The following is a 26,345-nucleotide window of genomic DNA, read 5'->3' on the forward strand; positions in this document are numbered from 1 at the left end:
ACGACCATTTGTTCCAGCAGTGGCAGCGTAATATACCAAGAGCAGGCGAGCCTTTGGGAAAGAATGCTGCCGTTCCAATCGCCGAGATCCAATCGAAAAGCTATTCGGAATGATTCGTCAGTTATCCGGGTGCAATGGTCATCCCACATCGACCCAGTTCCTTACTGCCGTGAATTCCCTTAGCTTTTGCAATTTGGTAAAAGCACCAGACACGTGCAACTGTGCAGGTGACACACTTACGTCATTAGTTGGAACTGATCAAGTGGCCATCCATGTTGACAATTTACTGGACACTGGAAACCTGGACGAAGATTCAAGTGTACTACAGGCATCGACTGTCCTCTCTGACCATGTGTATCCTGTGCAAGTCAGTGGCGGAAGACTGGTGTACTATTTGGCCGGCTATGTGGCACGGAGGAAACTTATGCAACGAAATGCCAGGACTGTTTTGAGCAGGTGCTCAAATCCCTCGAGAACGCAGATAAGGATCTTGCGTCATTCACAGCATTCTGTGATGTTGGAGGGCTTTTGTACCTGTCACCTGAACTATTTTCATTTGTGGAGGCACTGGAGGACACATTCACATCGTGGTTCAGTTATAATAAGCTCTAAAGGGACCAGGGGCGTAGCCAAAAATTTTTTTCGGGGGGGGGGGGGGGGGGGGGCTCCAACCATACTTTATGTATGTTTGTGCGTGCGTTTGTATGTGTGCGTGCCTATATACGCAAGCAAAACTGAAAAATTTCGGGGGGGGGTTCAACCCCCCCCCCCCTGGCTACGCCCCTTCTTAACTCAATGCAGACCGTACCATCCGTATAGTGCCCGACGCACACAAGCAAGATCTGACGAGCAACATAATCAAGTTTTTTGTTCTCACACGGCTTCACTTCTTCACGAAATCTCTAAACAAACAGAGAAGTTCTGCAAGAGAAAGATCAAAGCACTTCAAGTTTCGAAGGGCTATGTTATGTGCATCACCCTGTAATGTGCTAGCTTTCTTCCCTACTTTGATTCGCCCAACTTTAAATAAAATGTGTAAGAAGAGTAAAATGCTCTCCGATTTTCTGTGCAGTTGTTAATTGAAAAATATTTCCACTGTGAATACGCAAGAATACTTAAGTTCTTGAAAACTATCTCATGCAAAATGTTAGGTATACTGTATAACAACATGAAGAAAATTGATATCAACGTCATAGTAGCATTCTTTTTTCGTGCTTCTTGAGGTTGCTTATAACCTTGTGAAATGGCAATCCCCCCAAAATGTTAATCAGTTACATTTCTCAGCATCAAGGAACGATCGCAAGCAGTGGCAAGCTTAGCTGGCCGCGATGTTTGCGAACGATGTAAAGCTTCACTTACGATACTGTGCGTACGGTCATACCATACGGTGATAATGTTTGATAATATCTGCCGCAAATTTCATTTCTTTATGAGGCACTTACGCCCTGCATTATAGTAGAGACACTAATAAAAATTTACGCCGCAAGCAAAACCATATGAGCCACAAATCAGCCTTGACATGGCAGCTTCGCTGCAGCGAGCCGAGCGAGCGACGTGTAAGCTACAACCAGCGCCACCTAGACAGCGCCGGTCGAGGCATCGGAGGAGAGCGTCAGCGCAGGCGGCGCGGTCTTCACACTTCCCTATTCTAGCCACTGTAGTACAGCGTAGCACAAGGTGGTAAAGATAGTACTTGCAGCGCCATCTCGCCTCGCTCCTCGGGAGTTGTATTTATTAACTGTGTGGTTGATCGGCTCTGTGCCCCCTTTGGTCATGGTTGGATTAATCGTTTGATAAATAAATGTTTTCCCTGAGTAAACCATGTCACTTGCGTCCTGTGGCTTTCATATTCCAGACCCAGACACCTTTCGCAGCGCCCTCGGCTCAGCGCGGTATGCGGATGCGACCGTTGCGCCGTGTCATCACGCCTTTTTGTGTGTGGGTGCCGTGGTATCCTGGTCAGCGCAAATCTCGAGTTTTGATCACTTTCCCTAGCTTTCGAGTGGCCATGTCCAGCCCGACGCCAATGGAAAACGATATATCTCTACAGAACGGCGGGACGGACTGTCGTGTAAGCGAATATCGGGCAATGGTCTTGCGTTGTGCGACGCCGCCATCATGGCTATCGCAGCTGCCTTGGTGAAATGTCTCATAGAGCAGTGTACATTTCTATTTTGACGTTTGCAGACCGAGAAATTGTTTTATAGCTTATTATTGCTGCTTACTTTGCGGCTGGCATTATCCTGTAAACGGCTTTTATGTGTCCAGGTATCGGCCGAGAAGCCGATACCTGGACCCGGTACTTGTACTGATCAGCGAGTTCGAATCTGCGAGAGACAATTGTACATTCACGAGAGGGCTTAGATACGCAGGTAATTATTTTTGTTGGTGCATCTTATAGTCTTTATGCAAAATACTCATGAAAGCAAGAGCTCTAAATCTGGGTGTGTTTGGGATGATTCTTGAAATCAACTGTTGAGTTCTCTTATCAGATATTGTGCATATTTAAGTGGCCTTAGTTATCGTTCCCCAGGTGTGTTAGTTTGACATCCTTAAGTAGCAGATGCAAAAAATGTGAAGGACAAGCAGCGTTAAACGCTGTGTCTCTAGGTACGTTGGACGTACCCGAATCCCAAAACCTGAAGGTACACGGGTGGTCAAAAGTTACCAGGCCGCTGTCTCACCTGGGAACTTTTTGCCACCGCTGTACGTCGGACGGAACCGGTAGTCTGGCACCTTCTTACTAGCTTGCACTTGATCCGGGCCGTCTACGCCACGCTGATCGCGATTAACATGCTCCCTTCTACAGCTTGCGTAGAGGAGCTAATCACGATCAAGAAATCCGTGTCAGGCCCGATCGCGATGAAATGTGACCGTGTGACACCATTGTAAACGTAAGGCAGACGTCGCACTTTTTTGCCAGCTAGCACTGTTATGTACGATTAGGATTAGCCAAAAAAAAAAAAAAAAAACGTTTCCGAGGGTACATTGGACGTGCACCCGTACGGACCATTGGCGTCGGTATATTTTTTGCCGTCTGCTTTGGAGAGCATTTCTCTGACGTCAGAGCAACGCTTTCGACAGCAGGTGGCTTGTCACTAGACAGCGCTGACGGCGATTTCGGTACGCGCTCTCGTGGTCCGTATACTTTTGCTCACGGGTGTACCTTTAGAGACAGCGTAATTTAAATGTGATATTAAATAAGCTTGTTTTCGCTTTATCTTGTTAGTTGAGGAACTGTTCACGTCACTGATAGACATGTGAATTGCCCAGTAAAGAGCATTCAACTTTTTTCACATAAACTTAAGGACATTGCCAGGGTCTACTCTGTTTCTTGCATACATATGTGCACTTTACCGCGTACAGGAAACGTAAAGCCAGTATTTCTTTGTAGCTGCCTGAGTGTATAGCAGGTTCTTGGATTTCTCGAATCAGTGTTAGTCAGTGCAAAGAAACTCTTCACTTGTTTTGCCATTATAGTAACATTGCTCTCAATGCATAAGGTATAAATTGCCGGCAGAGTTTTCGTTGCATATTATGACATTTGTTGGCACTTAACAGCCTTTAACTTTCACAGTGATGCATTCCTTCTCTTGTTTGTCCTCTGAGTGTAGTTTGGCGCGCAAGCGGAGCTAATCCGCAGTCGAAGCGGCACCCATGCAATGTGAGTGCCCACAGCATCGAGCGGCCGCTGCTGCGGGTTTGTCAAGCGGCTGATCGCAAGACAAAGCTTGCTGAACCATGACAGCTGGCGGCGCATTTGATGGTGTAGAGCTGCTGATTTGTGATTGTCACGTACAAGTATTTTTAACAACTTATATCCGAGTTTCAGCACATAACGAACGACGCGGCTGCTAGGCTGGCATGGTCACATTTGACGCACTATAACTTGTTAGCAACCAAAATAATGCAATGTTTTTTTGTGCAGAATGGTAGATGACGTCCTTGACTTCAATCAGAGAGATTTAAAAAAAATTAAAAGTGGCCTTTTTCAGAAAACTATTTTCAATGGCCTTTTTCAGAAAACTATTTTCAAATGTCGGAATTTTTGGTAAATCACTTAAGTTTCAGCCCAATTATCGAGTTAAACGGAGCGCAATAAAACCACACAAATTATTTTAAAAGAGAGCGAATGTATCAAAGTTAGTATGTACCAATTTTCATTATTCTCACTTTAACTTGCTTACAGCAATAAATTCCTGAAATACAGGTATTTTGTGCAATTTGCCAAGTTTGTCACTTTTTGTTCAAAAGTGCTTCGACAAACAAGGAAAATAATAGACTCATAAGATTGTATTTCTCTTGTTCTTTGAGGGAAATAAATATTGTGACCATGAAGTGCACTGTTTTTTCCCTAGGTGCCCTCAAAATTGAAAGTTGCAAAATTGGCGGAAAATTGCTTTTTGCGGCCAAAATTTGTATATTTTTTTTCAGGTGAACAAATTCTTTTTTTTCGCAAAAGGAACCGTTGTTCTGGGTGTAATGCCTAGACCTACAGTAAATTTTATCAAAATCGGGAATGGTGACTGAGACCTCGTGTTCGATCTTATCTGGACACACCCACAACACAGGAGCGACACAAGAGCCTATGCAGACACCTTGTCTTTGGACATAAAAATCTCCATTAAAACTGGTGAAGGTGTCTTTAACATAAAACTCAAGAAGGGCTATAAAAGCTTCTACAGTCACTCCCGCGCATTCCGAAAGGCAACACTGCCACTCTCGTCTATGCAACGTCTTGCACATGAAAAGAATTCACTGTGCGGGACAGAATAAAACAGGTCCTCTACATCAACCGAGAACAAGTACCCAATCGAAGGATTCGTTTGAAGAAAGTGGGTAACACGTGAGGAATTTTCAGTTCTAAACGAGTCATTCACTGCAACCGAGTTTAGCTGCCTCGTTAAAAACTTACTAATCACATTCTGCCAGGTACCTCGTTCACTCACAATTGTCCTGAAAGGAATGCCCGGCTTATGCGTCTTGGCCGTGAAGAACACAGAAAGGGCGTTATTCTTGCTAGCTCCAATAACCGTGCAAGTTTTGCTAGTTCCAAGCCCTTGCACAGAGCCACCGCCTTGCTTTTCACTCTTGCTTAGCTGGCTTTTTTCTTGACGATGTTCTTGTTGACTGCCTGCCCTGCCTTGAAATTGTACGAATCCACATCCATTGCAACGAAGCCACCACTTTTATCCGCTTGAAGCAGACACAAGCTATCGCCCTTGAAGAATGACACAACTGATGCCGTAGGATCCTTGTGACGCAAGACGGAAGGTTTTGCCCCGGTTCTGGCTAGAGCTTCCACACCCTCTTGTATGCTACGGTCCCTAACTTCCATGTCGGCTTTTCTGGCAACTCGTCAGTTCATTGCCAGTAATTTTTGAGCTGGCAAAGAAGGTTCGTGGCTAAATTTTGGACCTTTGTTGAGTAGACAGCGTACATTTTCTGGAATGCTAATATTCCCCAGCACAATGAGGCTTTCTCAGGCCGTACGAACAGGCTTCTTGGGGATGAAACAGCGGGCATCCCTTAGCACTTGGTTCCGTTCCACTTTGCCTCAGTGATGTGAGTTGCTGAACGCTTGGCATTGCGAAACTTCTTCAGTGCCAGCCACTCCGGGTCCAAACTGAAGCACAGTGCTCGAAGCAGGTAAAAAAATAAGCGCACCCGCCGCCATAGTTCCAATCTTAAAATTTTACATACTTGTTTGACGTGACCAAATGAAGGTGTGACTTCCCCGAAAAGGGCACTTGCTTCTTCCGGAACGTGGCTTTTCCGCAAACAGAAGGCGATGTGCCTTGCTCAACAGGTTGAGTTAACGATCTGGCTTACAAGGGAGTGTACACTCAAAGCAAAGTTGTCTAAGTTCTGGAACGAGCCCACTGTAGAAGAAATGTAGTCTAGTGCTGGGCTAGTCGGTTCATGTTCAAGTACCAGCCACCAAAGTATGGCTGTTTTCGTGCAAGGAAGTAACGAGGGAAGGGGTCCAGGGATCCAGTTTCTTTATTCCTACAAGATCTGTGCCTATGTTTTGTACGCTAGCAGAAGCACGCTGTCAGAATTACTGTAAATTTGTTGAGAGATCAGTGATGTTTTCTTTCCGGAGAATCTCATTTTCTGTTGAATTTCACTTTGAGAAACAGCATTACCATGTGCCACAAAGTTATAAGCCATCACATGCAGCTCTACTGTAAACACTAGGCCACTATAATATTGCTTAAGTCCGGCGCAGTTGTGCATAGTTATATCAGTAATTCAGCTAAAATCGTTGTTTTGGTTAGGGGTTTTATGTAAAATATGAGATTTATTGACTAGCTGTGCTGGTTCATGCAGGGAGGGCACACTGATTAGAATTTTTGACTGTAATAACAGCAGAAGTAACGTGCGTAACTTTTTTTTTTTTTGCAAACTGTAATGCGTTACCTTTTTTTTTTTCGTAGGCAATGTAGGGTAGTAACGTGTTCCTTTATTGTTAGTGTAATGAGTAATGTATTTAGTTACTTTTTTTCGGTAATGCATACAACACTATCTGTCACCAAAGGGCATGCAGGCCTCTGTATCTGCAGGCACATTGCCTTCTGTTCAGGCCGAAAGCTCTAAAGCTCCTACACCCGTGCACATAACCCACAAGCGGGCATGGACACAACCCCATGCCCAACGACGTCTCGGGCACTGAAGGAATGGCGCAGCTCATTGGAGCACGCCAAAAAAAAGACAAGGCTCGCATCACAAGGCCTCGAAAGGGCTCTCTGACTCTAGGCAATAGTTCATTCAGTACATACAGCACTAGTTTACACTCAAGACTGACACACAAATTATACAATACAATGTGAGAGGTCTTCTCAGAAACCTTGACACTATCCAGGAGCTGCTACACGAACACTCGCCAGAAGTGCTGTGTGTACAGGAAACCCACCTGAAGACAAAACACACAAGCTTCCTTAGGCACCACGTCATCTTTTGTAAAGACCAAGACGAAGCTTTCGCATCATCCGGCTGTGTGTGGTCGGCCTAAGTATTCGATGACGAATATGGCTAATTACATGCAACTTTCGTGATTTCTAAAAAATGGGTATGCCATAAATTGGCACGCACTACTACTTTCTAATATAAACACCTGCCCTGAAGTCAGTAGTTAAAAAGTTAAATGCTGAGTTCTTGTTAGTCGCATCAGTGTCGTTTTAAGTGCAGCAAAGTACTTCCGCCTCGACTTGGAGTTCTTGTGTGAAAACGACAGGAGCCCTACTGTCATAGGATTTTTATAAAATCTGTATTGTCTGAAAAAAAACCATCCTGTATAATTACACTAGTGAACTCGCAATCACATTGAAAGTGAGCCGCACGTTCAAAGAAAAAAAAGAAAAAAATGTGCTCAAGCTCAGGCTGATGAGCGGGCAGAGCTTCTTGCCCCCTCGTCATCCCAGTGCGCTCACTGATATGGGAGGAGAGTGCTTAAGCGTGCGACAAATCCCTGCAACTCCGCTCGTACTCGATGGATCTGAAAAATTTTTGCAGCAGTCGATTTATGATGCAATAAACTTCAAGTTATTCGATGAATACGTGGAAAAGTGTTGCGGGCACCCTTTAATACATTCGGAAGCAGACAAAGGATTTGAAGGAAACAGACCCATCAGCATACTCTGAATATTATGCAAATTATTCATGAAGGTAATATTGAATAGGATAAGAGAAGCATTTTAACCCTTATATGCCCAATGTCCTACATGCAGGACGCTTTTTTGATGTGCTTTAAAATTGCTACTTCTTTAGGTGAAGACTGGAGCCATTTATAGCAAATGAAGCAGGTGTCTGCCGATACATGTGCTATAGCCGACACATTGCTTGCCCTTAATATTACCACGTATGGACTACTTCATCTGAGCGAACATGTAACGGGAGAGACCCTGGAGCGGAGGATAGCCTAAGTTATGACGCTTTCTTTTTCTTCAAATTATTGCAAAAATCCCGCCATTCCACCATTCATGCTAAACGTCGTCTGGTAGCAGTGACCATACTATTGCCCGTAATTGCAAATATACAGTGCCACGAGAAAAAAAAAAAAGCTCTGTGCAAAAGGCACTGCAAAACTGTTGCACTTACCTGACAGTAAATAAATATTTTGTACATTTTGCTGAGGGCACAAATCCCCTATTTGTGGATAAAAATATTTTTTTGCTCAATTTTTCCGTGTATGGGCATATATGGGTTACTCAACCTAGTTAAAGGGACGCTGAAACGGTTTTTGAAATTTTGTCAGTGTTTAGGCTACTGCATCATCCAATCATTTGCACCACAAATGAAGCCAAGGCAGTTACGGGCACTTATATGTATACCCTCCTTCTTACCACTGCCTTGCCCCCTCCTCACAACGAGCTGCCACTGGCCATCACAGTGCACTCAGCGGCTTGTACTCCGTCGAGTGTGCCCGGCACGCACCGTCTGGCAACACAGACGAAACGTGCAGGGCACACTTACCGGGTCATTGCAGCGATGAGCTGTAGTGTCTCCACTCGCCAGATGTATGATGTTGCACTTTTACTAGTCGCCAATCGCTAGGTTTGCGGCACACAACTCAGCTAGGGCAATTCATGGGGTGTCCGAGAAAAGAAACCTCGAGATAAACATTGTCACGCAGCTCACGTCAACATGGAGCACGTTGTAACACAAGCACACAGCGTTCGCTGCCTGCCGGAGGTTTAGTGCCGTGGACTGGACATATTTAATCAGATCAGTCACTGGGTGCTGCTATGCAAGGAGGGCATGGAGGGTTGAAAGCTCATTTGGCGGAGCCGCTGCGATTGATAGTGATTCTTAAGATCTTGTAATAAATTACACAGTTGACACAGAGAGCTTAAATCGGTGTGCAAATTTGCTTTACTGGCTCAATGCGTTTATACTAAATCGTCAAAACTGTTTCTGGGTTCCTTTAACAAGCGGACTTCAGGAAAGGATACTTACTCTACGTTGAATCTCAGCCCTTCGATCAGTTGGGCAATTGCTGCTGAGTACCACGAACCCCTTACGTAGCTTTCATAGACTACGAAAAGGTATTTGACTCAGATGAGATACGAGCAGTTTTGAAGGCATTGCTCACACAGGAGTACTTAAAGCATATTTGAATATCATCGCCGACATATGCAGGGATTCCACAACTCCCTGCTGCTCCGCAAGGAAAGGGTCAGGCAGGGAGGTCCATGCATGCTTAGAAGATGTATTTAAACGAATAGACTGGGAAGAAACAGGAATAAATATTAATGGAGAATATCTCAACAACTTGCGGTTTGCAGATGACATAGGGCTCTTCAGCAACAATGGTGACAAGTTGCAAAAGAATGATTGACCTGTACCGAAAAAGTATTAAACTAGGGCTGAGAATTAATACGCAGAAAACAAAGGTAATGCTGAATAGCCACGGAAAAAAAATCCAAAAAACCAGAAGTTCACGATCAGCAATTGGTGCCTAGAATGAATATGTGTATCCAGGCCCATTACTAACAGTGGACCGTGTGTATGAAAAGGACTGGAGATCAAGGAGGGTCTGGAGTGCATATGGCAGATATTCTCAAATGTCCTCAAAGAGGAAAGTGCACAGCCACTGCATTCTACTAGTTTGAATGTGCAGGGCAGAAACTTGAGAAGAGACCGTGCAGTATGCGATGCAACAAGAAATGATGGGCACAACATTCAGAGACAAAACAGGAGGGATAGCTGATATCCTTGTCGACCCTCTCATGCATGAATAAATATTGAGTTGTAGAAAAATTTTTTTGGCTTCACATGTTGATAAACATACTCTAAACAAGAAAGAAATGATTTTTCCCGCATTTTTGCAACCTGTAATATGACTTGTCTTCATATGAGAACAACATGCAGCTACGCACAGCAGTGACATTTGCACTTTTGTTGGAAAAGGGAATATGTAAACACAAAGGAAATAAATGCATCGAGAGAGGGAAGATGATAATTATTTCTTGAAAAACTTGTTAATTCTTTCGTGACAAAAAAAAAAAGATACCACACTTTATACTTGACAGGCGAAACTACTACTTCCGCAACGATATTCCTTGCTGTCCCTGTGCAGTATATGTGGCCTCAGTTGCAACTAGGTTGCGTGGAGATCAGATTCGGAACATTCAGGATATAGTGGCACATTACACCAACTGCAGAACTACCTGTGCATGCTGCCACAAAACACACTGCGGCAACGCTAGGCAGACTTCTGCTCGGTGCTGTTCGGAAAGTGATCGCCACCATAAAATCTCTCATCGCTCATGTCATACAAATACCTCTTCTTTTGCAGGAAGTGGACATTTGCTGCGATGTCCCTGTCGTTAGTGTTCTTTCGCTACTTCATCGCGATAGACGAGAGCTTTGGCTACCCAGCCGCAGAACTCGAGGTGGTTAGTTGTCTTTTCGTCTCCTTTGAGCCACTTCCACAGAATTCATGCTTTTGCAAAAGTTCGTAGAGGAAACATCCTGAGGTAGCCCCTGCTGTTTTGAACCTTATTCCTGTATCGGCCATTATCGATTCGATGGGTCCACTCCGTCCTTGTGCTTTTTATGAACCTCTCTGACAAAAAGCCTTGGCATCTGAGTTATGCATATCTCTCTGCAATTGTACCGTCTCATCGTCCCTTCAGGCTCTGTCACTATAGCTGGACACAACAAGGGAGTTATTCAGCCATCTTGTTGCAGTTATGCTATCACTCGAAGTGCTTCCTTGTCCTTCACACTTCAGTTCCTTCATAAGGCTTCAATTTAGCATCTGAAATGCTTTTCAAAACTTGCTTCTAAAAGAAATACTTGTAAATCTTTGTGCACTGCCTGCCGCATAGTGTCCTCAAATCAGGACAGTTGCACTTGTGTGTTCTTCTGCCATCAGATTTCATTAACAGGGGTGCAACAGCTGCGCCAATTGTGCCAATTTGATACAATTCCTTAATTTTGCACCAAGTTGAGCCAAAACCGTGAAATTTGTTGAAATTGCACCATGCTGTGCCAAAATACCCGATCAGCCTTAAAATTTTCTGAGAACTGCTAATTTTAGTGAGAAATGGAGAATACGTTAATCACCTGCAGTTTGCACATCATCACCCAATCTAATCCAGACGCGCAGACCATAACCCTAACTACTAGTTCACTATACCCTAACCCCACCGCCAGAGAAAAGAAAAAAAAGACAGCGGTTCTTACATTTCCTGGCCTTGCTCCATCTCGTGCAGAATGCTTTGTAAGCCACTTTTGCTGCAGGACACCTTTGCTGTGCGGAAAAGCGTACTATGACTTAGGTGGATCTACTAGTGCTCGCTGTCTTGGGACACAGCACATTTTGTCCCTTAATTACTCATGTGTGCACACACCATATTATAACGAATACTAGTATGATTGCTGACATGTCAAAAATTACTGGCAATCATTCAGAGCGGTGTATGACGTTTCTGCGGCCCTGAGAAATGATCGTTCTTCACCCGACGACAACTGGAACACCAGGTACCGCATCTTCTCTCTTCAGTAGAATTGTTTGCAAAAGCTACCATCTCCTCAGAAGCCGCAAAACACCGCACATCACAGGAGAAGAAACTGCGTTCTTACCAACAAAACAAAAAAACAAGAAATGATTGACCAGCATCTCGTAACCAACCTATCGGCAAGGGTTCACACAAGTGAAGAAACTTCAGTACTCTAAAGGCCCAAAATTCAGTGTTACCATGGACAAACGCCCCATTCTGGAGATGGTTGCTGCAGTGGAGAACGGCATCCGAAACCTAGAACCCAGTGAGATCAAGTTGGCATTATCAGTTGGCATTATCAGCAGTTGGCATTATCAGCTCGACGAAGAACCACACGAAAGTAAGAAACCTATCTCCAGGTGAAATGAGCGCACTAAGAAACCTGCAAAAAGATGCAACTATAGTAATCCTACGAGCAGACAAGAACAACTCCTCCGTTCTCCTGAACACATGCGACTACGAGGAGAAAGCCTCAACATGGTTATAGGGCCAGTAAACAACTCCGAGGTCCAAAAATTGTAATGAAGAGAAATATGCGTGTTTGCTATGTGAACATGCTGCCGCAAGATTTTTGCGAGTACATGCTATAATAAGGAAGTTACAGGGGTTAGAACATTTGTTTCAGCTGGTTTCAAATTTTCACGCGGCCTCGCCACCCTTCCCCACCATAGAGAGGGAGGGGTAGCCCGTTGTCGCGACTCCGCCCACTTCGGCAACGGGACATGACGTCGGCAAATGACGTCATCGGTGAGCTTGATCAGTTGCAATGCACTTCTGCTTGCTGTGGCTCCTGGTTGTTCAATGTTTACATTGTCGCACGTGCTCCGTAATTTGACGGGCAGTTTTCGGCTCCGGTATTTTTAAACCTTTGTGATAGTTCACAGTGCAGCAGGAATGCATGCTTGCTTTCGATGAAGACGAAGGGACATGAGAGAAAGGCGTGGAGAACCCTGCTTGCCTTGCGTGCAATGAGAAAACTGAGCAAGCGCGACCCGTCCGAACTATTGGAGGTTCCCCCTCTCTCTGCTCAATTTGCAGCCAACAATGCTTCCTGCATGTGTTGCTCATGTCGAAGGCGAAGTGCGTGCAGGTGCTATGCAGTGTGAGGAATATCCGCGCGACAACCCGACAACTGCGTAGCCAAAACCGCATCACCGCAGGGCCAAGAAACGAGGCGCAGTTTCGTAATGGTGGGTGGGAACAGGAACTGACGTCTACTTGTTCAGACCTGGTTTAGACCAATCGACGAGCTCACTGATACGTCAAGTTGCCCATGGGAAAGTTTGCGTCACTGCGCGTACGAGGGGGATTGGTCAGGCGAAGGAAAGAGGTGCGGGAATTGTTTTTTTTTTAAATGGAAGGTCTGTGTGGCATGCAGCGCTGTAATATTAGGAAAGTGTGATTGCCGCGGTCTACTGTACGAATTGGCGAGCTTGTTTGGGGGGTGTAAAAAAATGCCGGAGCCTGTTTACTGGCCCTTTAAGCTCTGGAGACTACAAGAAGCTAAAAAAGGATCCTACCACAGCAACACAACAAGTATTGAACAAGACGCTAGCAAAAATATTCCGGGAGAAACCAAACTTTCGCTACCTTTACCTCCAACTAATATGGAGAAACGGGTCAGCCTCAGCATTCTACGGCCTCCCGAAAATTCACAAATCTGGAGTCCCCCTGCGCCCCGTAGTAGTCTTCTTACACTCACCAATGCGATCACTGTGCATGTATCTACACCGGATAATTTCACCGCTGACCGTAAAGACCAATGAGCAATGTGGGGGACTTTGTCGCACTGCCATCAAAGCTACAACTAAAGAACGACAAGTGCCGTGTCTCGTTTGATGTGGTATCTCTGTTCACCAGCATACCGATACAACTGGCAGTCACCGTGACCCGGGATGCCCTATAACGTGACAGTGCTCTGAACGAGAGAACTCCTTTGAGTGTGGACGAAATCTGTCGACTCCTGGAACTCTGCCTGTCAAATACGTATTTTTCCTTTAAAGGCGAATACTACAGGCAGACAAGAGGAGCTCCAGTGGGAGCCTCAATCTCAGTGACCGTGGCCAACATCACTATGGAAAAACATTGAAAAGAGAGCCCTGAGCACCTTTGCACAGGCACCCAAAGTGTTCCTCAGGTACGTGGACGATTGTTTCTGCATTATAAAGACATCGCAAGTCACCAACCTACTCAGCCATCTAAACTCCATAGACGCGGACATTCAGTTCACTTTTGAGCGTGAAAAAGACTGATCCCTTCCATTCCTTGATTTACTAATCAAGCAAACAGGAGATTTCCTAAGTTTCTCAGTTGACCGCAAACCTACGCACACAGGCCGATACCTGCACTTTAATTCAAATCCGCCTGCAAGCTACAAAACATCAGTAGTCAACACTTTGATAAGAAGAATGGAAACGCATTGCACATTGGAATCAGACAGAAGGAAAGAAACACCGTGTTCAATGAACTCCAGAGAAACTGCTACCCGCCCCATTTCATTGGGAAAGCAATCCGGCAGCAAAAAAGAAAAGTACTTCTAACGGATCCCCCAGTGTCCCTGCCTTCCCAGAAGCGAATCTCTCTCCCCTACGTGAAAGGCCCCAAGGAAGCCATCAGCAGACTCCTAAAGAAGGAAGGCATAGCGGTCGCACACAAAGCAACCAACACAATAAGTCTCCTTTTACTGAAACCCAAGGACCGTCCACCAAGATAGAGAGTGCAAGGTGTCGTCTATAAAATCAAACGTTCCGACTGCCAGGCCGCATACATTGGCAAAACAAAAAACTTGACTGAAAGAACAGCACAAAAATGACGTCAGGACGTTCTCAAGACTACGGAACTCCCTTGCAGAACACTCGGAAGATGCCGACCACAAGATTGCCTTAGAAAAACCAAAATCCTAACAACAAACTAAGCAACAAAAACGGCTGTTACTGGGGTTGTGGTTCATCCAAAACACCGAAGGCAACCGTTGCATGGGAAACCTGCCATCTGTATACATTCACTGACTAAGCACAGCAAGAAAGCCAATGCAAAGAAAGTGGCGAGTGAGCTAAACGGGCCCATCAACCCCCTCACCACCACCATCTCTCCTCCCCACCTCGACACCTCCACTGTCACTCCCCCTGAAGAAGGAGTTGATTTCAAAACGTCTGGAAATAAACCCATTTTTTAGTTAGAGCCCTTTGAAAGTCTTAATAAACAAAAACGTATGCTAGTTTTCTTTTTTTTGCCACCCCCTTTCACTCCTGCTTCACAAATCTCCCGAATTTCAAGGTTGGCAGATTCAGCATAGCATATGCAGAGCTGGTCAAACGGTTTTACAGTCTCTACAAATGCGACATTGTTTGCAGTGTGAGGTGGTTCAACAGAGCGCTTTTTATTGAAATAGCAGTGCTCACGTGATTTTGTGCATTGTCCATGAGTTAGCTGATGTTAAATAGTTGATACATACATTTTTCTTTTCTAAAAGTACGTCTTATTTGTTGTATTGCCCCAAATTTGGGATTTTCCATAACCGGCTCCAAATTTGGATTTTCGTGCTCCAAAAACAACATATTGCTGCTCCAAAAATTGCCCCAAATCCTAATTCGGCTGTTGCACGGCTGCATTAAAGACAAATAAACATATCAGGAAAATGAGCGCATCTGCCGTTTAGAAATATTTTTACAACAGCTGCTTTCCCGGCATTTCGCAAGGATAAAAAATCAAAACTATGATATACTTCTAAAACCTTCTTATTTGAGGATATCATGGAATAATGTTTATTTACGTGAGGTCGCTATGCATGAGAGAGAAAAAAAGGAATCGACACAAGTGATGAAAAAGTTTGCTGGAATAAAATGGAATCTGCTGATGCAGGGTCATGGGCCTTTGTCCTGGCTGATGGTGATATTTGTAGTCTCTTCCTCAGTTTCATTTTTCTGATCTTCAGTGTAGTCCTTCTGTCTTGCCCCATCATAAGGTGGGGAGAGCTTATTCTACCTGCTTTTTATATCCAAGAATGGTTGCAAATGTCAAAATGAAGGTGGTTAATCATAGTTGCACTCACTCCTGTGAAAGCAGTATGTTGGGCGTAATGAACAGTTTGCGAGGAGGGCTATCGGCATCCCTGCAACTTCGCTTGAGGAGTGACTGTAACATTATAGTGGTTTCTCAAATTGAAAAATCTTGCGTACAAAATATCCATGCTCAGGTATAACTACTACCGAGAGGGAGATTTCCATTACGCTCTAATAAACTGGGTCAAGACAAATCAGTTGTTAGTCCCTTTAAAGGAACACTGACGCCAAAATTTTGCATCTTGTTTTTTCTGTTGCAATAAGTAGTTAACGACCCACTTATCACATCTGGAAAGGTCGTTTGCTCGAGCACGCGACCATGAATTATTTGGAAGCGGTTTTATAGGGCCCAGTTGCAGTTTCGGTTTCAGAGAGTGCCGAGGGAGGCGGGGCCCGGAGTGGTTTTTATCTAAACATAGCTGGCTACGTGTGCTCTGCACATGAGCACCGCGTCGACAACTCTTTTCAACGAAGGCTTCCTGGGTGCTGCTACAATGCCCTCTGAGACTTTGTACGTGACCCCCCCAAGATGCACTGCCGAGGCGAGGACATCAGCCTTTGCACTCCCGTGCAAGTCTCCCCTTCTTTCCGTTGAAAAGGTCTGCTAGGAGAGAGAGCGCCCGCAACACTCGTGGCAGCCAACACAAACTCGTGACGCAGGTGGTGGTTGGTTGTTTACTAGAAAACCAAAGGCGCGTTTCGCGTGAAGTGTTGCGACGCGCACTTTAAACGTGATTTTACATATGTTCTAGGCTATATTATCCGTTGATATTTCGTAGATGATGCGTGTGTGTCTACACAAATCTATCCCACAGGTTATCTCCCCTTCGAAATTTTGTCAGTGCTCCTTTAAAGGGACACTGAGATAAAATTTCAAGCTCTAGATGTGCTCTTCATTTGATAGCTTGGTGTGCATAAGTCTTTGTGGCCAAAGTTGAATGGGGTCTGGCAACTGGAAGGTATTTCATTTTGAGGGCAAACAGCCTAGGAAAGCTCAACAGGGCGCCCTGTGACATTGACATTACTGTGATGTGTTCATTGTGGCCCATACCATCTTTAGTGACAATCTAAGTGTCTTATTGTGGTGCCGACTGTCGCCAACGGCTAGCAACGCTCTCATTCCCCAGTGGCTCTTCTTATTCCTCATGCCTGATCTTTGTCACGCCGCTTCGAATGATTTGTCGTGTGCTCGTCGGGTAGCACGTCAGGGAACCATTGTGCGCTGCAGTCCTGTTCGAGGCGCATAAAAGCAGAATGTCGCTTCATTACACGTACAGTACACGCCAACACAACTACAAGCGATCAAAGTCGTATAGGAAAAGCGAAGATCCCTCCCGATCATTGGTGTAGCCCGAAAGAAAACAAGCTTCGCAATAGATGCAAAAGTCAAAATTAAGCAGTGACGTGTCTCTCACAACCTTTGGTCCCCAGCTTTCCCATGGATGGGATGTAAGTAGTTCTCGTAAGGCAACACCAGAGGCCGCCATTGTTGTCAAAAACCTCCATGGCCATAACCCTGCACTCAAACCATGGCAGGAAAGGACCAAAGGTATGGGGCCCCCTTAGGTGATGAGATAATTTGTTACTAAGGCCCATCTACTATGCACCTCGTAATAATTGTGCTGAATGACTGGCTTGTTAGTGCAAGGAGGATGGAGCCAGAATGTCTGACAAGTCTTGAAAACTGCATGACACCATCCACTTGGCATTTAAAAAGTAATTTACAGCTGTTTCAGATGCTCACAGATGACAGGTAGGACACTGTCACACTCATGCTCAGAGTCTTTGCAAGTGCTGTCAATTAATATCGAACAGTCAACGTAGTGAAATACTTGAACGTTGGAGCCTTTTGAGGTTCCTGTGAACTGACATGTGAAGCAACTTTGGTGTTTTATGTTGTGCCTCTCTGTGTGCCTGTAGTTCATTCAACTCACTACTCTCACTGCTGTCTGTTGTGCTCGCATCTCCCTTCCCAGCTTCTATATTGTGGTCACATTGAGATACATTCCGTGCCTGTAGACCACCCCACCTGTCGTTATTGTATTTGACATATGATTGATTTGAGGCCTGTCTACAGCCATCTTGCATTCTGTACTATTGGTGATTGAAAACACTCAGTCATGGTGCTCTTTGGCCGGCCCATCACATCACAAATGAGGTTCAAGGGGTGCCAAGTATTATTGCTATGGAATATTGGTTTAATTATCATCGCTACACAAGCGTATTTACGGGCGACAGTGTGGGCAAGCTTCGTATGACACCTCGGTAGCGTAGGCCAGAGATTTAGCGAAGCACCAACAATGTAGGCTGTCACTAAGGTCCTGTTTGGTGGGTGCAAAGTGTTTGAAAAGCCAGAGGCTGCATGATCCTCTTCATCATGCCAGTGTTTCTAGACCACTAGTGTTTTGGCGAGTTGCTTCACATGAAAACCTGTAAGCGCACTTGAAATCTTAACAAAGCTTATTCAACAATACTGGTTGTTTTTATATCTTTTTAGGGGTGTGCATGTGCATACTTTCTGGGGTGACAAGCAAGTAAAATGCATTCAGGAAAGCAATTTCCCAAGGGGCTCTGGATTCTGGGAAAAAGCAAGGATTTGACAGTGAGGAAGAAGCTTTTTATATCAAAAGTTCCGAACCAAATGTGTTCTGGCACTTTTGTTGTAAGACGCTTTCCTGAATGCCTTGGTATACCTTCTCTAAAGGGCTCTAAAATGCAAATTCTGCTGCACAGAAATTGTTAAAAGTCCATGGTAGCATCACTCAGTCACGGATTGAGTAGCCATTAGAAGTAATGCTGGTAGAGTGCGCTTTTTTTTTTGTTATTTTGAAACATCGGGGGGAACGTTTTATTTTAAAAGGCATGTGTAGCATGTGGTGAGCGGTGTTATATTCATTTCTGCATTTATGCACTTTTTCTATGTAGAGCTAAAATGGCTTTGCTACTTGTTCTGCTTTCCATTCAGTACACAAAGAGGTCTGAACAGTTATGCACCTTGTATTTGGGTGTGTCTCTGCTTCTTTATACATTGCATTTATAGACTTCTTTTTCCATATTGCATTGGCTTTCTTCAGAGCCCAAGATAGCGAACCACAGGGTGTCATAGGAATGACATCCATCACCTGATGCTTCCAAGGCGGCTCTACAACTTGTGCACTAAAATAAGAATAGTTCTATAATAAAATTGGTTAACTACTAATCATACTAGAAAAAGAAATCTTTGTTACTGATAATGCCTGCAAACAGTATCGCATTGATCTCATTTGCCCAAGTTTAACGGCTTTATTGAAGTTTGGTCCATGTTTCGTTATATGTTAATTGGTTCTATCACCTTTGCAAGAGGACCATGTGGGATACTTTTGTGTCTGATAAAAGGAGTTGTTGGCTTTGCAAGTTTGCAAGTGAAATCAGAGGCAGCATAGCAGGCATTGCATACTGCAAATCACGCCTCTTGTCTAGTCGTCTTTTGTGTGAAAAGTGTGTTTTGCATTTGAAGCAATGGACAGGATGTGTTTTGTTCATATGTGTTCTGTATGCTATAAATCTTTGGTTAATGTTCAACAAGGAAAGCGCCGAATACAATGTGGTGTGTAGGCGACAAATTTGTAATACCTCATTCATAAAGGCCAGCAATGTTATTTGGTATTGCTACAGTAGACACATGGTGTGTTTAAGACCGATATTAAACTGGTTTATTCGCAGGCACATGTTAGGCAGGTATGCTTTGCCTGTATTATGCATGCCTTTTTATTTTGTCAAGTGAAACCGACTTGCCCAGAATGAATACAGGGAAAACTGTATTGTAGTAAATTACGCAGTTGAACAAAGGTCACTCTAAGTGATGCAAAGATGACTGGAATTTATGCATACTTCGAATATGACACACTATGAGGACACAGGACGACTCGTCCTGTCTGCCTCGTGTTCGTGCTGGTTTTCCAAGTGTGCATCCTTTCCTCTACCTTAATGGAATTTCTGACACCCTTTTTTTGATGGTGTCTGTTGAGATGGTAGTTGACCGACTGAAGAAATCAGACTAAACATTGCAAGTCTGGAACTTCCTGCTTGGTTTGTAAAATATTTGCAAGTTCCTGGCTTTTGGTCCAGAATTAAAAAAAAAAGTTGCTTGACCTACTTAAGTTATTTTTTGCCAAAAAACAGTTGGTTGTTATGTGCAATGGATACAGTGGTAGTGTCCAGTTATATAGCCTGTTCATATTGCTTATCAATAGATTGAAGTGAGTAGTGTGCATGTGTTGTCCTTTGCAGCCCGAGCAAGGAGAGGTCCAATGCCCGTCTGAAGCTGATGGTCCTCCTGCCAAAAAGCCAGCACTGCAAGGTACTTTCCTGCCAGTTGTGCTCTTCAAGGATCACACTGTAAACTTGTTGCTTGTGTGCTGGTCTTTGTTTGTATCTTGTAGCCTTTCCACTTTGGCAAATCATATTCCTGGAAGTAGGTTGCGAGGGGCCCAGCACCAAGGTATAGTGGCTGCTAAGTGCAGGTCTACACTCTATTACTTGGCTGAACTTTGTCAGAGTAAAACCTGTCTTTTGCTTATCTCCTGCTTGTGAGGTGAAGTTGTGTACATTTTATATGGCAAGTTGTTAGCTAGTCATATTGTTGTTTTGTATGTCGGTGGCAGATCAAGTTTTGTGACAAAGGATTTTTTTTTCTCTTTCTTTGGCACTGGGTGTGTGTTTTTTAGCACCAGAAGAGCTGCATCGGCTGATGGCTGCCTTCCACGGCACCCCCCAAACTGGCAGGTGTATGTAGTGCCTCTGCGATTGGGCACCTGCCAAACACGCAGCTGCCTTAACTTTTCCAGGTGAAACCATGTTTCTGAGATGCGGTAAAAATATACACTTTCTGAAGTAATGGCAGGTTAGCCCTGCAAGACAACCAACTTTTTTATCTCTGCGCATATTCCCTCAACTGCATTGCTTAAAGGGACTATAAACATGCATCTTGCATTAACCGGAATGCATTTCATGTTTGAAGCATCAAAATGGTCAGTCATTGCCAGTATTAAAATGCCACCAAATCAAGTATGATTTCAAGCATCGTTCATTATTGGAGCAATTGGTGAGTGGGCCATAAAATGATGAGGAAAACTGGTACAGCTGCTCAGGCACAGGAGTGTTGTTCAAACCTGCCGTCCACAGCAAGCTTCAGGGTCGCTGAATGTCACTAGGTGTCATTCTTATAGTTCAGCTGAATTCAGATGCTTGCCAGAGGTCTTACCTTATTGGTGGGCAGATTTGTGACACTATGTATTTTGCTTTTGGATTGTATACTACAAACGAGTTCGTAGGGGTGTGCAAATACTTGATATGCTTGTTTGAACAGGCTGTAGCAATTGGAGAAAGGTCTCTGTTATCTCGAGTTTGTTCTATCCAAAGTGATGGGTGCCGAATGTTGTGAAATGGTTATGTATGTACCATTGCAGTTTGTTTCATAATTGAATCCTGGAGGTAGGGACTGCAGTGGTCACATGGCACAGCCAGTGCGACAACAGCATTACCAGCCTTGACAATCGGTGCCCTATAAAAGGATTTCACTTGGCCAGACTCTGGGAATGCAATGCTCAATCGATTTCATTGCATTGTTTCCACAGCACTGCGAGTACCTAGGGGCTTCAACTGGACTGTGGTGACCGAGCATGCCTCGTGCAGCCTGTAATGATTCTTGCTGATACTAGCAAGACCAACTTGCTTGCTCACTGCCAACAGAGGCAATTTTTCATGCAAAATAAAGCTTGATGGAATAGGTTTCTTTGCGAGTGACAACTACTGTCAAACCTCCTAACGAAAGCTGTAATAAGTCTACCTCAAGTCTGGCCACTGCTGCGTAGGTGGCTCTTGCAGCCTAGGCAACACAACTAGTATTTTATCTAAGCGGATGCAATTTAGTAGGTTTATAAGGAGTTTAAACAGTGTGTTGTGTCTGCCATTGTGTCCGATTTGCCTTTGATTTGAGCATACTGGTTTGCATGGCACACCATTGCAGGAAGCTTGCTGCTAGTACGTTCATGCCTCAAGATTATGCACTTTCTAAAAAAATGGTTAAAAAAAGTTGTGTGCAGTACACAGTAAAGTGCTTTGTATGTGCATCATCTAGATAAAATGTGCCCAAAATTACGTATGTTGCAGCTGATGGTCCGTTAAACATGGAACTTGTTGCATGAATAATTGATGTAGCTGAACCAAATTTAAAATAATGGCTGTTATATCCAATGGCATTCAGATCTCTTGGGGGCATGTATTGAATATTGTCCTTTTTAATTTGATCGTCCAATTAATAGACACTAAAATTGAGTGTTTTCATATAATTTTATGGATGTAAATGGGTCTGAATTAGTTGGTACTGATTCATAAGTGAACACATGAAATGTGACTAGACAGCCAGTGCACTTATTCTGTGGCATAGACAGTAAAAAAATGTGGCTACAATGCTAGCAAAAGGCGATTGATGGTGGGCCGTGCAAGTGAGGCTGCTTGGGCACACACACCGTTGTCCTCATTCAACTTCCCCACCTGTCTCTCAGCTTTCCTCCAGGCCATTTTTTTCTCCTCAAACTCTGTCATGCGAGCAAAGTGAAACAATGTATTTTCTAGCTCAAACAATATCCACTGTCCATGTGCAGCCAAAGCTTTTAAAAAACGTGCTGTGTGTGAGCCAGGTACCAAAGAGTAAGATGTTTTAATTCAAGCTGCCGACCGTGCTTTAGCTCAGCGATAGGCTCCCATGCAGTGTTTTCTTGCTCTTTTGTGCATACAAAAACTTTGACTGTATACGTAGTGGATATTTGTTAATTTGCTTGGCGTACTGGCATGAATCCAATTCATGGTTAATTGAATCCAAATCAGAGCTCAAAAACACGACAAGTGTGATGACTAGGCAGTCAAAAAAAGTATTCAATAATGAAATTCTAAAAATGTGAAAAAGAAATCCAAAGCAGTCATTGACATTTTGCTTCTTTTAATGAGGGGTATCGAAACCTGTATGAACCCTGTGAATGCTTTTCTTCAACCATGTGCAGTTATTTTCCACAGTTCTTCAATCGTTCCAATTGCAAAACTCCATTCTGAAATTGAGAGATGCCCATGGACAAATTTTCAGAGGATAGCAAACTGACACGCCACCCGGGAGCAGTGATAGAAAACACACTGCAGTCTTTGCTGTCAGTGCACGCAGCAAGAATGAGGAAAACTACGATCAAGAAAGGTTCTATGGCCCCATCGTCATCTGCAAAATGTAAACACACTGCTCGCTTCATCAGTGTGGCATTTCTTGTGGGATTGTGCAACACAACATACAAAAATGCCATTTATTATCTTGTTTTTCCACAAAGTGCTATTACCATCAGCAAATCTCCATGATTTGGGCCCATGGCGTGTTTGGATTTTGGTGCATGGCACCTATGGGGAGCCATCTGATTGAAGAACTCTGGTTGCGCTCCATTGTGGCAGCAAGAGTGAGCATGACATGTGCTACAGTTTAGGCTAAACAGCGATTTATGGTGTTGAGTACTTTATCCATGGAAGCTGTACCTAATGGATAACATTGGAACACACTTTTTGCTCATTTCATACAGTAGTGGCCTTGTGCGCAAGGTCCATGTTCATTTCGGGATGTCTGTATGTGTTTGAGCGCATCAATACAACTTCAGTTATTCCACACCAACTACTAACCCCAATCAGACCACTCCAATACTTCTTTTCTTTACAATATCTTACATATGCTGCCATTTTAATCCTCATCCTTATAATGCATGTGCAGGCACATCTGAGTGTGTCAACAAACTGCACGATTTGTGTGTTCAATAAACAATGTTTCTTAAAGGGCACTGTTTAATTAAAGAGGCGACTTGCTGGTAATTTGCTGTTTATTAGTGCAGTAATGGTTAACTATATCAGTGAAGCCTGGAATTAGTCTTGAAATGATGCAAAGTTGGAGGGGTGTTAGGCCAAACGACATTGGAGTCGCCAAAGAGGAACGAAGGTGGTCTGAGGGTGCAGATGTGCAAGATGCTGGAATATTGGCTGGGGGAAGAACAATACCGTAGTCTAAGAACATGAGAAATTCCTGCTCTTTCTTTTAACTGATAGTGTGATAGGAGTAATCACTACAAATATACAAGCTGTACAGTTTTGCGTTCCTTCTAAACGGAGCGTGCATATTCTGCTTTAGGCCTGAGAAGAGTTAGATGAATTACTCATTTTGGTAATTGGGTGGCAAAGAGCAAGCAACCAAGGGTACGATTGGCTATGTTAGGAAGGTTCCTAATATATGACAGAGAACGCCAAGGCATGATTGCATAAATATTTCCAAGAGGAAGTACTTTGAAATATGGTGATGCTTTAGTGTTTGCTGACTTAAGGTGCACCAAATGGTTTCAAGGTCATCTTGTAATACTACGTGGTTATCTGAACTGTAACGATTGGGGGATATGCGACAGAATAATTCGCAATAAAGTTTAGGGGGTTGATCGTTGGTATATAAGGAAGGGAAGGGTTTCCAAGTGAGTTTTGGTTGTTAGTAATTTGAGAAATGACATGTCTAAGGCAACGGGATGCAAGTGAGAAAGTTTTAAAAATGCACAACTTTTGCATCGGCTTTTTGAAAATGTATGAAAGTGGGATCAAAATATGTTGTGTGCATAAATAGTGCTAATTGGTGATAACCTTTATGGAAGCCTGCTGGTTAGGCTGACAGAAGTAGCAGTAGGGGAGTGCTTGCTCCATTAATTTCAAACATGCCGGTCAGAGAAATTTGGCTGTAACTACTGCATAATGATGAAGAGCGTTTCCTTCGGGCTGGAATAATCAAGGCCCCTTTCTAGTCATCCTGATGATAAAGACCGTAGAAAAATGACTTGCTTGCAACAAAGAAAAACGAGCCCTTGAAAAATTTCCCTTCTTTTGTTCATTGCAACATGTTTAGTACTTATAGAATCGATGCCATCGGTGGCAGATGAAGATGACCATTTGAAGGAATCAGTGCATTTCCCGATGCCATTAGGGTAATTGCAGGCATGGCATGATAATTTAAACACGGAAATTTGGGAAGTTCACGGTTGGGTACGTTAGTAAACATGGAAGAATATGCATGATTAAATACTTGAGCGATTTCATGATCAGGAGTATGATTATTTTGTATGAATGCAAGGATATCAGTGTTGTTGCTTAAAGGGACACTAAAGGCAAATATTAAGTCGACCTTGATTGTTGAAATAGCGGCCCAGAAACCTCGCGGTGCTACTTTTGTGCCAAGGAAGTGCTTATTTTGAAATAAAATCACGTTTTAGTGGTCCGCATCGCATTAGCGCACTTCAATTCACCCGCCTGAAAGCGGTCTTTCCCACGTCACTGTTGCCGTGCCCAACGTTGACAGCCTTTACTGCGCAGCGGCATGCACTGGCGGCGTGCACCATTCGGGCATCCGGCAACATCACATGCATGCGGCATTTTGTCGAACTTTCTGTCGGAGTGACTTTCCCGAGCGTGCAAAACACACGCGGCAGTACGCGATACCGAAACCACCACTGAGACTCGACCGGGTGAGCGAAGCAGGGCGCCGGGCGAAGCGAAGTTTGGCGAAAACGGAACTTTTGAACCACGTGCGCCGTTCCCCATGGCAACGCCAAAGAAGTTCTTTTTTCCGTGAATCAAACAGAAACGAACAAGCAGCATTTTATTACGTCTCTTGATGCACGGAAGGTTCTTTTTTTATTGCAGCTAGTTTGATTACTAGTGATTAATTGTAGTCGAACTCTCTCACGACATCGGGATCACTTCCAAAATGTCCCACTCGTGGCACTCATCGTGTGATACATTTAGCTTAATTTCTCGGTTAGTAGGGCACTTTTGTTGATAATATTGCCGTTCTAGATGTTGTCATACATTGAGCTTTCATTCTGACATAAATTGTTATTTGCCTTTAGTGTCCCTTTAAAGGGCCAGCAAACAGGCCACAACATTTTTCTTACTCCTCACTAATAAGCTTGCTCATTCATGCATAAGGCTGCAACAATCGCATTTTGCAACTGTCAGAGTGCTGCATGCTGTGAAGATGCTCCATTGTGAAAACCTATTCCCCTCTCCTGTGCCTGACCTGTACTCTTTAGCACTGACTGTCCTCTGCACTACAAAACTGCACCCTGGCCCTGTGGTGATGCCGTTTTGGCCATGCCGTGTATTTGTTTACCTCACCAGTGCCTCTAGTGCGTCTTGCAAGTAACTTGGAGGAAGCTTGGTTGCACCCCGATGACGCTGATGTCGTATTAATTACATTGCCGATGTAGGTGTAGTCATGATGACGGGCTACACCTGCTGCCCCTGGGAGGGGGGGGGGGACCAGCTGAAATGGTGGTTCTATCCCCCGTAACTTCCCTATTTATGCACTTATTCGTAAAATTTTTGCGGCAGCATGGTCACAGCGCACAAGTGCGCAGTTATCTCATCTTCACAAATTTTGGACAGCTGGGTTTACTGGCCCTTTGAATGGTGAAAAATGCTATTTGTTGCAAAGTGTACAATGTTTAATTTAGGCTGAGAGATCACCAGCCATGCATGCATCAAAATTTACAGGCTTCTGTGAATGCTCATGAAACAGCTGCATCTGCTTAGCGGGACAGTGAGCGCTTGCTTGTTTAGACCAATTTTTAATTGCTCTGCTAAACTGTGTAAACTTATGCAAGCTTGGTCACGTGATGCTTTGCCTTGCTGAAAGTGTGCATGGTGTGCGTACAGCTTGTATCAAGGCATTCCGCTG

At 44.0% G+C, this 26,345-nt stretch overlaps 1 protein-coding gene across 1 annotated transcript in view; it reads left to right on the forward strand.

Annotated features, from left to right (window-relative positions):
- Nucleotides 1-1,892: 1,892 nt before the first annotated feature.
- The window catches only part of LOC119379462 (poly(U)-binding-splicing factor half pint), a gene marked incomplete in the record, with an annotated part of 282,418 nt that continues 257,965 nt past the window's right edge, over nucleotides 1,893-26,345 (forward strand). The window contains 2 exon segments of the mRNA XM_037648765.2: nucleotides 1,893-2,071; nucleotides 19,841-19,910. Of these exon segments, the coding sequence (XP_037504693.1) occupies nucleotides 1,895-2,071; nucleotides 19,841-19,910 (247 nt within the window).

This window comes from Rhipicephalus sanguineus, chromosome 1 (genome assembly GCF_013339695.2).
Source record: "Rhipicephalus sanguineus isolate Rsan-2018 chromosome 1, BIME_Rsan_1.4, whole genome shotgun sequence".
NCBI classification, from domain to species: Eukaryota; Metazoa; Arthropoda; class Arachnida; order Ixodida; family Ixodidae; genus Rhipicephalus; species Rhipicephalus sanguineus.